Genomic DNA, 15,147 nt, shown 5'->3' with positions numbered 1-15,147 from the left:
TCCCATATCTTAGTCTCAGCATGCTCAATTGCTCTTAGAAGAGAAACCACCTCACCCTCCGTGTAGTTTTTCACCTGACATAGTCCATGGCAGCTAGAACAAGGCAAAAAGGCAGCCTACATCCCTGCTGTCCAAACACACCTTTCTTAACAGGACATGAAATAACATAAAGCTAACAGCTGAGCAAACAAAACAGGTGCCCTCTGTTACTGCTTCAATTGCTATTTGTGCAAATAAACTACAGACTCCAGAGGAAGGGCACTATTTATAGCTCTAGGCTTAGGTGTCTTGTTTTTGGTAGCCCACCAACATACCCAACAAGAGTTTGCTGTTAATTTCAACAAACGTACATGCTAAACAGAGTTCTCCTGCAATTTTGAAAGATAATTCAACCAAAGAACCTTATGTACATGCATAGATTTCATGTATGTATGTATTCCTTTCACAATCCATTGGCTTTTTTTTTTTTCCTTGGCTGTGCTATTGACGCTATGTATATGTTCACTTTCACCAAAATAGACATTTTAAAAGTCTCTAATGGATTTTTACATACATCTGATTCCTCAATATGACATTACAGATTTGAGTTAAGCTTTTATGAATGCCTCGACTAAGCATACATGTATCACCATCCTTTCATCAGAATACCATGATTTTACTATTTCAAAGCTTACTTGTATACATAAATCACAGCAGAAAAGATGAAAAGGTAATTATAATTACAGGTTTAACATGTTTACTTCGTATGTTAGCTCCTTAGTTCAGGCCACTGAATGATCCAATAGGATCATTGCTTCAAGGAGGGAATTTATTAAGAAGATACTTAACAAGCTAAACACCACTGATTAGACATGGAAGTGATAAAACGCCCACCTACTCCATGCTCAGTTAAATCACTTCAGACTTAGGAATATCACTGAAAATGTCTATAATAAGATGAAAGAAAAGATTACAGAAAACTACGTCGCATTCAACTATTAAAGAATTGCGCTTCGGATAGTTATCCACACCCTATACTGATCTGAAATTAGAGCTGATAATCTACCACACGTTCACAGAAATGTACAACGTATGAAACTACTGCTATTTACACGCTGCAGGTAGATGCCTGAGTGAAGGATAAGGACACGTGGGTACAATCACCGTGCAAGACAGTAAACTGTTTATACCATGCACATTTTGTACAGCTGTGTCCTGCCACTCCCAAGGAATTACTGAAGAGAATGCACCCTTACACTTTGATTTTAACCAGAAAGGTTAAGTCATAGTCCTCAAAATGAATGCCAAAACTGGCCACATTGTGTGGAACAAACACAGATTAAATGCCAATATGTTGCAAGGAAGCAATTAGAGCTTAACAACTTACATTACCACTAACCGTAGAAATTCTAGGCTTTTGCTGGGTTTTGTGTTTTGGGGTTTGGTGGCATGGGAGAGGGGTAAGAGGAAAAAAGTAGTTTTAAAACCAGGGGTATTAGAAAAGCAAGTCACTTATTTCAGTCTTTTTCCTAAGTGGTTAAAAGAACTATGCAGCAGCTCCACAACCCTTTTTTATATGTACACCTGGGAAGAATACTGAATCCTGTTACTTTCCTCAGTGTTACCCTGATGTGGTTTTAGACCAGATGTTTAAATGTTACAGTATGTACATTTTCTTCTCTTCTTCCAAGGCAAAAGCAAAATAAGAGGAATATTTGACTTCACTCCACAAGAGACCTATTTAATAGTTTGGCGGTTATGTAAGTAAAGGTAGCTTGGCTAAGTCAATGTTGACGACATACAGAACGACATGATCCTAATGAGTTGGAAAATATTGGCTCTCATGAGATTCAACCAGATGCTACTGCGCTGAGAAAGCTACTGTATTATTGAATTTCATTTTTATGAGGTAAAATTTATTATTCAACCATTAAGGTATCCCACATGAAATCTTGCATAAAATAGTTTTACAGTTACTTTCTGGAAAGTAGATTTTATTTTAACTTTAAGACATCATTTACATGAGGGATTCAAATGCCTATTTGATCACCTTCAATAGAGAAATGTAAGGTCTGCAAGCAATTTTCCTAAAAATACCAGATTAATGGAACCGAACTGTCAACAAAATAATGAACTACCTGAACAGGACAAGGAAAAAGTGGTAGCAAGTTCCAGTTTTCCAGAGTAAACTAAAGCCATGTGTGACTGTGTATATGTTTTCTTGGCAGGCTGAAATGCTTAGAAACTGAGTGCTTCAGGTACCTACTAACAAATAATGAGAAAATACACAATAAAATTACTCCATAGGATTATTCATGCTCAACTTCTAAAATATATTGTAACAGTATTTTTCAAAAAATTTCAGTACAATAGTTTTTGGAAAAAAAATTGTAAAAGTGTTATTAGCATCATCAATACATCTACTCATAAAAACGTAGAAAGCACAATGTGTATCTGATTCATGTTTCTTTCCGCATGTATAGGAATTGAAATGCAAAATAGGGATGTTTCTCAAGCATGTGCAAGCGTAAGAACTAAAATGCCAATACACTATTGTGTTTATATACATCAAGTGTTATAAAAATAACTTGGGAAAACAAAAAATAAATCTCTGAAGAGCTATGTCTGGGCTGACGACTAAAATCCACTGAATAGTTACCAATACCTATAGATTTCAAACCATTTGTAATCAAAAATCTGTTTTTTGCTGAATTATTTTCAAGGTAAGTAAGGCACAACATTTAAACAAAGAGGAGCATTACAGTAATCTTTAACATAAAAACCACATACCCTTCTTGAAATACTCGTATTTAGCTGTTCTCCACACATTCTGAGCTCAGCCAGGCAGTGACAGTACAGCATGTATCTTTTTATTGGTAGTTTTAACATAACATACATTACTAACGTCTGGTCAACACAAATTTTTAGTATCACAGTCACCTCATTCTTAAATTCTGTAAGAAACCAAAACACACACGATTTGCTTTTGAGATTTCAAAACTTATTTTTTCAGCCACCTTTCCTTTGGATGAGTTAATCAAAAAAAAACCTCAGACTATCTGATGGAGGCAGCAAGTCTACTAACCAACAACTGCAAAATACTTCAGGAAAATGTCTTTCTCCTGGTAGACAAAAGGCTTTGGAGAACAGAGTGAGATTGAAAGGTGGGGGAGATAAGAGTGTTAATCTTTGAGACATTTTCTCCTCCTGGTATTTCTTGAACCTACTCATAATAAGAGTTTATACAAGAAACACCTTGGGAGTTTGTTCTGAACCACTACATTACCTTTGGCCTAAACTAGTTTGAAGGAAGTTTTGGAGCAGAAAATATCTCTGAAGCTACCTAGGACTGAATCCCAGACACTAGGTATAAGTTCTCCTATGTTTCCGGGAATACACAGTGCAGAGCTCCCTTTTTGAACCTCAGCTCTGAGGCCCTGTCCTGGTTTCAGTTAGAACAGAATTTTCTTCCTAGTAGCTGGTGGAATGCTGTGTTTTGGCTTGGGATTAGAAAAGTGCTGATAACACCCCGATGTTTTAACTGTTGCAGAGCAGTGCTTACACCAAGCCAAGGACATCTCAGCCTTTTGCTCTCTCCTGCCAACAGGCAGGCTGGGGGTGCAGTAAGAGCTGGGAGGGGACAGACCCGGGACAGGTGACCCAAACTAGCCAAAGGGGTATTCCATACCATCTGACGTCATGCTAAACAATATATAGGGGTGGCTAGCCGGGGGAGGGGGGCCGGACTGCTCGGGGTTAGGCTGGGCATCGGTCAGCGGGTGGTGAGCAATTGCATTGTGCATCACTTGTTTGTACATATTATTAGTAGTAGTACTATTATCACCATTGTATTATTATTATTATTATTGTTATTATTATTTTTGCTATTATTATTTTCCTGTCTTATTAAACTGTCTCTATCTCAACTCACGGGCTTCACTTTCCATTTCTCTCCCCTGTCCCAGAGAGGGAGGGGGAGGGTGAGCGAACGGCTGCGTGGTGTTTAGCTGCCGGCCGGGTTAAACCACGACAGGCCCCCAGCACAAGGACATGGACCTACTAGAATGAGTCCAGAGGAGGGCCAAAAAGATGCTCAGAGGGCTGGAGCCCCTCTCCTGTGAAGACAGGCTGAGGGAGCTGGGGTTGCTCAGCCTGGAGAGATCTCACTACAGCCTTCCAGTACCTAAAGGGGACCTACAGGAAAGCTGGGGAAGGACTCTGGCAGTGAGTGTAGTGATAGGACAAGGGAAAATGGCTTTAAACTAAAAAAAAGGACAGCAATCAGATGATCTTTAAGGTCCCTTCCAACCCAAACCATTCTATGATATGATGGTAATACTGGTTGGACCTGGAGCTTTCAGAACGAACAAGCCAAGAGTAAGGGCAAAAAGGTAGTCATCAGTCATTTCATAGTCTTGGATTCACAACTTGAATTCTTTACTTAGTGAGAACAAGAAATACAGAAGTATACAATTTATCAGGTCAACCACTAAGCCATAAGCAAGATCAAAACAAGTACATGTATAATATACTGTCCATTTGCTTTATTTTAAGTACTTAGAATTCGTGCTCCAGATTTCTGTTCTGCAAACACATTTGTTAGCATGGCTGTATTACTGTCCATTGAACTGAAGGAATGAAACATTAGGTAAAAGAACAGCAGAGAACTGTGCAAACTGTAGGAACATCTAAGCAATCAAATTTCACATTTGTATTTTCACATTTCTCTGGAGCAGATTTTAAACCTACTACCTTCAGAAGTAGTGGGACTTGAAAATAAAACCTCACCAACTCATCCTTAGGTGACCACACAGAAACAAGGAATAATAATCAATAAGACTTCGGGGAAAGTAGAAAAAAATAAACACTTCTTACTAGGACTTCTTATTAACAGTTACTCCAAGAGTTCCACAACTGAAAATATTGCAGTTATCTTGCATTAGAAAAACAGATTTAACTCAAGAAGAAAAAAAAAAAAGAACAACTGAAACAGAAAAGCAGGACTGAGAAAGATTTCTAATGGTAGTCTCACCTACCATTCTGCCTCAAGTCATGATTTACTATTTCTGAGTCATTCTTCTAGCACATTCACAAAAGCAGGTAATGATAGAGATGCCAAAAGATCTCAGCTATTTTTGTTACATGTTTAGTCACGATACCGGGTCTGAATTATCCTAGCCTGCAAAGAAATATAAATTAAAAATACATGATCTTCTTGGGGATGACCTTATGCACTTGAAGAGTGGTCCCCCAGTAAGCTGGTCAAAATCTGTTACTATGAGTGTTTAGCAGTGAAAGGTTCCAACAATAAATCTGATCAGTTGATGGTATGATTTCCACAAGCAAATATCAGAACAATCAAGTATATTTGTCACATGTCTGTGATCCTCAATACACATCTGACTAGTGGCCAAAGTAAGTGACTAGGCTAGATGATGCAACACCCAACTTCTTGTGGGTTTGGGAAACCCAATAATGAACTAGAGGACACCAGTCCATATGCTGTTTGCCTCCATGAAACAAAACAGAATGTCTACATTAGCATTACAGTCTTTTTGACTTTAGTCTTCTTTTTTAACCTCATAATTAAAAAACAAGGTTTTCCTCATAGTTTTCAGTTTTGGAGTTACTTTTTTTTTTTTTTTTTTTTTAAAAAAAAAGAACAACGCTGGAACACAGTTCAATATCAAATGTAAAACCTTACTTTATAAGCTTATTTAAAGTCTTGACAGTATCAGAAACAATTATTGACAGTATCAGAAACAATTATAAAAGGCAAAATACCATTTTCAGAAACAAACTGTCCCAACAGACAGCAAGAAGACCTATCTAAAAATCAAACATCTTTTGTTAAGAAGCTATAAACTTTAAAATTCCTATCCGGGAATTTCCTCCCAATTCTGAGTCTCCATTCTGTTCAGCCCTGAACAAACAAGGAATTCAATGCTACTTAATGCCTACCTGCAGCTTCTAATTGAGCCACTCTCCTGGAAGGTCAGAGACAAAATCAGAAGGATTTCTCTAGAATCTCTAGAAGGCTTGGCACACTTTTACTCCTTTCACTGGATTACACCCTTTTTTTGCCCTCCAGAGTGGCATAATACGACAATAATATCTAGATGTAAGAGCCCTGCCCAGCTTCAAAATATGAAACCCTTTATTAGCATTTTCCTGGTTCATTTCATAAATCCTTTACTGATAGTACTATTAAATAATCTTGGATTAAATCCCATAAACAATATTTAAATTAATAACCTACACTAATGAAATAGCTTTGTATACTGAACACAGAAAACAAGAAAAGCAAATTTGATTTGTTTCCTATCTTTAGGCAAAACAAACACATTTGTTCATTCATTCTCAAGCGAGAAGAGGGAAGAAGAATGTGCCAGCATTCAACACAGTGAACAAGTACTCATCCATACTACAGTGACCATAGCCATAAAAATATTGGATGTAGTCAATTGAAGTAGTCTTAACTTATTTATGAGGTAGCCAATCAACATCAAGATTCAGAAAAGTAAAGCATTCAGATCATGCATGTTGGTGACAACCTCAGCATTTTATCAATATTCTGGCTAAATAAATCCTTAATTTCTTCCTAAAATTCCTAGATGTTTTGCTAAAGCATGACAGGTACCCAGCTTCATTATTTATGTTATCACATCTGAGACCTGCTATCTTCAGCAGTTTCACAACAGAAACATTTATTTATGAAACTAGATGAGAAACATATGCAGCCCTTTAAAAAAAATCAACCTCTGTATGCCACTGATTAATAAAGCCCTTAATAATCCGGTATTTATTTCATCCAACAGCTTTACCTCTGAATGATCTTAAGTTACAACATGACACCATATAAGGTAGCAAGGGTGGATGTTTCAGATGAGCGAAGTATGGAAAAATTATCCTGTATGGGAAAATTAAATGCATCCAGAATTTGGTGCCAAGGAGCGAAGCTTGGTGGCTTAGCTTACATCCTGGTTTCTAAGCATAAGCTATAAATACCCATATACACACAAAAAACATTTTGTCTGTTAACTACTCTACGTAAAAACCTGGATTTAAAGGATATAGTTGTATGCACATTCACTAGCACTGCACTGTAGCACAGTAAGAGTATTAATCTAACATAACCAAAAACATCACAAATTTACCTGAATACTGGAAAACCTCATTCAGTAAAGCTTCGTTTACCACCACAGAACTGACACTTCCAACAGGATGACACCAGCTCTGATAAATAGTTTGGAGCAGAAGGGTTTGGGCTCTGGTTGCTTGAACTGTCAAATTCGGAAGCTCAAATATGCATTCTGTTAGTGGGACGTGAGCTCGCTTGTTCCTGTTTCAAAACATTAAGAAAAAAAAAAGAGAAATCATTGCTTTGGTGAATAACAATTCAAGAAACAAGTCATAGAATAGCAGACTGCCAGCATTTAGCCTGTAAGGACAGAGCTGTGTGCCTGTTAAAATTTCTTCTCATAAGAGCTGATTCTACTTATATTGAAATTCACCCTATGTAGGAATTCTGTTACATTCTTCAACTTTACATCTTCCTGTAAAATAGGAGAGAATATCAAATGTTTTTTAACTAATTATCTCTTGGTTTTAACACATATAAATAAAAGCAAGTCACCAAAATAAAAGTGACACACAAAGTTGTGCAATTACTAAAACCAGAGAATAAATCTGTTCAATTATTTTTTTTCCCTGAAAATATTTTAAAACTTACTGTGAATCGGTAAACAAAATGAAATATAACTAGTGATCCAAAAACCCATATAGGCAATATCCATACAACTAAATACAATTCCAAAAAAAAAAAAAAAAAAAAAAAGAAGAGTTCTGTACGCTCATTAAGAGATTCCAAATAGGTACTAATGTTTTCCAATGCTTTACAACCTGGTGGGAAGTTGGGGATATTGGGGTGACAGGGCAAGGTGCAGGGCATTCTGTTTGGAAATAAATTCTTCTACATCTAGTCCAGTATCTACAAGAGGGCTCTACAACAACTATCAAAAAGTCACTAAATTCCTTTCTCTTCCTAATATATCTATTATATATTATACTAGTAATATAGTAGTACCTAAAATTAAGCAATAGATTGACTTGCTACATTCAACAAAAACCACAGCAGTTTTTCATTTCCACTCTGGAGCGTTTTCTTGCAGCATATTTACAACATTATCATCTTTGACCTAATCACCTCCTGCTCCATCACTGAGATGTACTCTGTGTTCCAGCAGAATTTTCCCCAGTGTCCCCAGCATATAACCCCTTGCACACAGATAAGTTCGTCTACATAACTGCATTATAGGACAGACCCTTTAAATATACTGGGTGTACTTTTTAGAACCCTTTGTAGTATATTAGATTTAATTTAAGGTACTTGAGCATCTCTTATATGAGGAGAGGCTGAGAGCTGGGACTGCTCAGCCTGGAGAAGAGGAGGCCCAGGGGATCTCATCACTGTCTGTACATCCCTGAAGGGAGGGAGCAGGGAGGACGGAGCCAGGCTGTGTGCAGTGGTGCCCAGTGCCAGGACAGGAGGCCCTGGGCACAAACTTCTCCAAGAAAGCTGTGAAGGAAAAAAACACACCACCACTTCTCAGATTCATCACCATCATCATCTAGATGAAGAAGTAGAATAGCAGAGTACCTTCCTTGCTAACACTTCTGGCCCAGAAGCTACAAATATCTGCACGATGAATGAAAAATGGCTTGTAAACCAGCACTGTAAACATCAGAAGGTTTGTATCAACTACCATACTGACACAGTGGTACAGTCACAGGTAACATCATCACTCTAAATCTGGGCTTGCACAAACAAGCATTCACCTTAAGTCACAGGCAGATCTCCTTCAATTCCTTTTGAACACCAGCAAAGAGCCAACTGAAAATCTTTTTTTTTTTATCTCAAACAAGAGGAATTAATCTCATCAAGCTTTACACACCTATAGTATAAATAAACATCCATCTAAGATGGCTGTCTAGACTTAAGGTAAAAGGAAAGAAAACACAAGAAAGGACTTATAGGCAACACAGATCTAATTATTCCAGACCTGAGGATTATATGAATTGCACTCTACTGGTCACTAAATCTCCCTTTGTAGGGAGTGGGAAGAAAATGATAATTATCTTAGCTGTATATGTCTGCAGCACAGATCAAAGTTTGATAGATGAAGCCCATCTGCAACAGCTAATTCTGTTGTGCCATGCTAAAAACAAAGGAAGAAATGAAAAGCTGATTCGTATGACAGAAGACACCTATGAAAGACTCTCAGAAAATGGATGCAACTACAGACAGAAGACCCCCCCTCCCAAAAAAAAAAAAAAAAAAAAAAAAAAGCATTTTGTAGCCTTCTGTAAAAGTAATCAGCATTTGTTAGACCAAGGTTATTCAGCCTTGTAAAGCCTGGAATCATGGTAGTTCATCTCAAAAACATTGAGAGGAAAGGGAAGGAAAAAACACAGCAGTAGAACTGCCTCTGAGGTGTGACTCATTTGGAGCTAACGATAATTGTGCTGTCAGCTTTGTCAGCTTTTCAAATTAAGCAGAAAAGGTGTGCACAAGTAATGGAGTGCATGCAGAAAGGAGTACACAAAGTGACTCTACTTAGGATAATCCTTCCCTGCAGAACAAAATGCTACATACCCATTAAATAAAAAATGATTTTAAAACTCAAGATTATACAAGTAAAATTATTAACTCTGGTGTAGTCTTACTCTTACATAGCATTCTTACGTAGAAATCCTGAAAATGAGATATGCATGTTAGTAAAGCTTTTTGCAGATATATCAAAAGAAATGTAATGTGTTGTGACATCAATCTGAACGCTTCCTAGCATTGCTTTTATCAAGCCATTTACTGTGATTTCCTACTATTTACCTCATTGCAGAGGTGTACTGTAACTTCTTCTTTTCCTTTTTGTCATTAATAAGTTATATTTTCTACCTTTTCTCTACATTTCTGTACATCATTAAATAGGATTAAAATTAAATATGTCAGAAAAAGATTTCAAAAGACAGGCTCCCTACTGTAAAATTTAGAATGAAGAAAAAAATAAAAACTTTCAACAATATTCAGGACAATCACAGCTACACAATTATTCCATTAAAGTAACACATTTGTATTAACAAACTCATGCACTATAGAAAGTCCTGTGAAGAGCTGTCACAACAGTGGCATACAATGCAGCAGTGGAAAAGATTTTGCTTTATAAGTTGGGCTATTCATTTAATACATATTACAGCTACTGTACTGAACTACGTGAAACTTAGAAGTTTCCCATAAAATATCCCCTTATGGGTAATATCAGCCTATGAAATATTTTCTTTGAAATAATATGCAAATTCTAAGCATATTGTATTTTAACAATCCCAGAGGAATACACTGGACTGTTCTTTTTCAGATGACTTTATAGGATAGGAAGCTGAAGAAAATAAATCCTTTTTTTACAGAAAAAAATCAAGTCCATAAAGGTGTGGGGAGGGGGGTAGGTATTGTACCATGTGTGCAGCAAATGTTGCTTAAGGAAATTTTAACTAGAGCTGGCTAGTGATGAAAGTGCATTTATAATTCAGGATTTATTATAATAGTTTTGAAACACAAATAATGCATTTAAAAGAACTTAAAATACAAGCTTGCTACCAAACTGCACCTGTTAATACAGAAAATCGCTCATTAATACGGTACTGAGCTAAATTTAACCATATTTTATGGCCCAAGAGATATATTCAAGCAATAAATGAAAATAGTTATTTATATTTTTTTTCAGTAAACCAAGTCAGATCTACGTTTCGGTCCTGTATCATTAAATATGTATTAAGCAACTGAATGTGACTTCATATCAAAACTCATCACCACCTTAAAACAGTTGTGACCCAGTTGGATTCTAAAACCACCCCTTCAACTGCACTGTAAAATTGTAACAACAATACAAATAATTATTTCTCAAACCCTTACACTCAAGAGTTAAGATGCAGTCCTGAACATATGTTCATTTAACCGAACAGGTTAAAAAACTACCAATTCAAACACTCTTCTCTAGGGGAAAATAAATCCTAATGTAACTAGCGGGATAGACTACTCATTAAAGCTCAGCTTGGACAAATTCCAGAATAAATTTAAGGAAATATGAACAAGCAAGTCTTGCTGTGTAGTGGCATGGAGTGAAAATGAATCTGTCCTAATTAAATGATTTCTAAATACACTTTGGTTGTACCCAGTTTGCTGACAAACTGTAATACAGACTTGCTGAAATCTTTGGATAAATCTGGCGTACCATTAAAGAAAATAGTTTTCTTCGCTATTTTTGAATGAAAACATGAATTGGTCCTTATTATACACCACGCACAGGCACCAATATAACCAATCCATGTTAAGTTCACAGGCCTGCTATGAAATATTTTCAGTTTGTAGACTTCAGGAACAGCAACTCATTCTTTTAAAATCAACACCTCAGAATGATTGAAAGAATATAGCGGTGAACAGCTGGCTCCAGAGGTTTATATAGAGTCCCTAACTGCAAAGCTGGAACCTGCAAAATGTTTCCAAAAATTTAATTTTTGTTATTACTCATATCCTGTACAGTAAAAAACTATTAGTTCATTTTTTCCAAAATAACAAAGCCAGTAACCTGCTACTAGAACCCAGCAACTGTGCCTTAGAAGAACCTGAATGCAATTTAAATGCCTAAATAACTTCACCCAGCATTTGCACACCTTTCCTCCTCTGCGAACAGAATATGTATGCTGGCTTTATACTTGACAGGAACAAAGGTTTTACCTACACCAAATACGCATTCCTACTTAATCTGATCCTTTACATCAAGTTAAAAAAAAAAAAAAAAAAAAAAAAGACCATTTTGATCCTTTCACTTCACATCATTTAAGTAGCTGCTATTAGGTAAGGCAAACAACAAATATCAAAACAGTGAAGGCAGCATGAATGTAGAAGAAGAAGAGAAAGGAATTTAACCACTACAGTTATGAATTATTTTTAATGCAGAATTATGTCACTGTTATCATATGTCATATCGCACAGCCACATACACTGCCACAGGCTTTAGTCTTTAAGACAGCAACACAGAGTTATTTGTGCTAGAGAACCAAGTCTTACTAACACAAAATTAATTAAACCTACTTTGGAACACTTAATTCCAGAAACATCTCCAAGACTTGTGCCTTTGAAAGCTCTTCTGCTCTTCTATAGATTTCACTAAAGGATGCCTGAACCCTTAAATCATTTCTTATGCAGGTGAGACAGCTGCAGCTATCTTTGTTCTCTTATTTGTATGAAATACTGCTAATCATACAATTTATTGCAAGGGAGACAACAATGAACTTGGAGATTTATCAACATTTTTCTTTTTTTTATTTTTATTTTTTCTTTTCCACAACTTTCAGATCTGGGTTTGGAAGGGAACAATACAATCATTTCTAAGATGACTACAGTACAGCTTTTCATTTGGTTAGCATCAGTTCTGGAACTGAAATTGTCAATGATGAAAAAATCTTTGTCAAGTGTTAATTTATACAAGAACTTCAGAAAAACAGATTTCCTTCAAACAACTGGGAAAATAAAACAAAACAGGAAAAGTCCTAAACAAGTTTTAATAGAAAAAGGGACTTGTTCAGCAAACTAAAAATAAATGATTACAAGAACAAAAATGATTATTAATATCAAATATCTAAAAAAGAAGAAACCTTGCCAAAACAAATCCAAAGCAAAAAAATGCAAGAATCTGGACACGGATGTTAGGAACTGTAACCTTGGTTCACTTTTACATCATTTAGGTTGTTTTGTTACAATCAGACATTAAAAACGATGATCAATACATGAAAATAATACCACTGGTTTGTGAAGCAACCAGGAAGCAAGAAGCAGTGACCTCGGGGGGATGGTTGCTGTCACATCATCTACTGTGAGACACCAGGAGAAAACACTGAAGGCAGTAAGAAAAAACAAACACCTGGAGTGTGAGGACAGGAAATTCTTAGGTTTTCTAGGTTTGAATGCAGCCACACCAAGCATCAGATGAGTCTTTCTATCCACTGGAATAAAAGTTTGAGAGAGAAAGCAAGAAAGCAGTCTACCTCCACAAAGAGTTCAGTCATAGGCAACATGCCCCAAAATGCAACACATTTGAACTAAAACCCTCGTTGACAAGGGAAACTTGTTGAACAAGAGAAAACCTAAAAAAGGGTTGGGTTTTCAGTCTTATTTATGGACACGTTATAAACAAAGGTGGCTGCTGAACCTGTACGCAGGAACTCATTAAACCCGCAGCTGCATTACAAAACCGTATTTAGGAAGTTCAGACCAAATTCAGCTTCCTTGCTTTGCTCATCACTGGGACAGATATCAAGGATCTGCACTCTCACCGAATTGCAAGTGGAAGTCAGCCACTGTTATTTCCTCCTTTGAAAAAAAAACTGTTTTTCTAATCACTAGTTCGTATTCGTCTCCATGTAGAATCATTCAATCGATGTACAAAAACTCTAAAATAATACAATTCCAAATTCTCTGCTCTTGGTAGATTACAATACAATTACTCGGCCTTGTCTAGTCCTTAATACATATATGGTTTGCTTTACACATATCAACCACCAACTGAATCCTGTGCATGAAATTATATCTTTGAAGAGTTGTATCTTCACAATTCCCCAAGGTGTTCGGGGGAAGTCAGAAAACAAGGGATAAGAAACTTACCTCACAGAATGTGATTGATGACAAGTTTTTCTTTACTCACGTGTTAGATATCTATTCTTTATTTCTGCAAGAAGATCTGCCATTTATTATTTTTTGAGTCTAGAAATCTTATTTATTGTGGTTATTAATGGGGAAAAGGGAAGGGATATTACATTTAGCTGCATTATGTCCAAGTAGATGCAAATATAAGGACTAGGAGAAAATTGCCATTCGTAACTATGAAAATTTGGCATTCATAACTACGGATAACTATGAAAAGATCAAATCATACTAAAAAAAAAATGAAAAAAAAAAAAAGGAAGTAGGGACTTCCTATATAGAACCACTGGCTTTATGAAGGTGGTACAGAAGGAATCAGACACTGAGTGCTTTCACATCTACTATTTGAGGTATGCCTGGTTTCTTTTGAGGAGCACTAGGCTGCTGGTAAGTGATAGTTTCCTGGGGAAGGTGCAGGGGATGGAAATCCACAGAAACTTGGAGACGCTGCAGCTGAACAACTGCAAATGACCAAGACCAACAAAACGACCAGAGGGAGCAAGGTAAAAGTAAAAATCGCTACTGTCCATAAATCTCCAAAGAGCCAAGATTTGTGTTTATAAAGAGAAAGTAAGAAGAGTGCATTGCTTTTTCTGTAACATTTGTAAATCAAGTATCATTGCTTTAGATACTGTAATGTAATCCAATCTCAGCAGCCACAGGGGTGGAACAGCGCTCGGGGAGCTGCCGTCCCATAAAGTAGCCTACTTTACTATCCAGACACAAAGCCTCTCCCCCTCCCTTTTCCTCTCCTCCTTCCCCCTCCACACACTCCCAGAAGCAGCAGCAACAGCCTTTAAATCAATCCTCTAAAGCTGCCACACGGAGCCATTTGGTTGCCATTAGCAGGTAAAACAGGGAGCCAGGAGGGCTCAGAAACATGTTGGTGCTCACTGAGGAGAACTGCATTGACAGAGTCATCTGCAGGACACGAAGGCACAGAACAGGAGTGAGACACGAAAGCTGCTGCCGTCCGACACGGAGATCTCTGCTGAAATTGGCGTTATCAGGAGAGGAAGAGTCGTGCCTGTGGCTGCCGTGAGAAGAGCTGTGACACCCATCTTCCTTTCATGCTGCCAGAATTAAAAGCATTAGCTCTCACCGAAAGCATCCCCTCCAGCCTGGGGGAAATTCACACAGTCAATTCAGCAGCTAATAACACAGTCACACAGTCATTTACAGCATATTTTTATAACACTAAATTACTATCAATACAAATAAGTAGTGTTTTTTGTTTTTGTTTTAAATATAGATTTCTATCCAATACTGTCTTTTGAAATTGCCCATTTTGTTTTTAAGTCAAATTACCTTTCCTATTTCCAGGGAAGCTGCAAAATTTGGCAGCTCAAATACAAATTAGTTACCTCCTAATCAATTTATTTCAAAAAAGGCAGAGATATTAAATTTTCCATTCC

The 15,147-nt window shown here is 36.9% G+C and overlaps 1 protein-coding gene across 4 annotated transcripts in view; it reads right to left on the bottom strand.

The window, feature by feature from the left end:
• The window catches only part of VPS13B (vacuolar protein sorting 13 homolog B), a 460,107-nt gene that overhangs the window by 356,539 nt on the left and 88,421 nt on the right, over window positions 1–15,147 (bottom strand). For all 4 annotated transcript variants that reach the window (XM_082753129.1, XM_082753131.1, XM_082753130.1 and 1 more), the window contains exon 17: window positions 7,137–7,321. In XM_082753129.1, coding sequence (XP_082609255.1) covers window positions 7,137–7,321 — 185 coding nt within the window. The remainder of the gene's footprint in view (window positions 1–7,136; window positions 7,322–15,147) is intronic.

Source organism: Aythya marila, assembly GCF_965140915.1.
Source record: "Aythya marila genome assembly, chromosome: 2".
In the NCBI taxonomy this organism is placed as follows: domain Eukaryota; kingdom Metazoa; phylum Chordata; class Aves; order Anseriformes; family Anatidae; genus Aythya; species Aythya marila.
The sequence above is the reverse complement of the archived record's forward strand: the minus strand, read 5'-3'. Positions and strand labels throughout refer to the sequence as shown.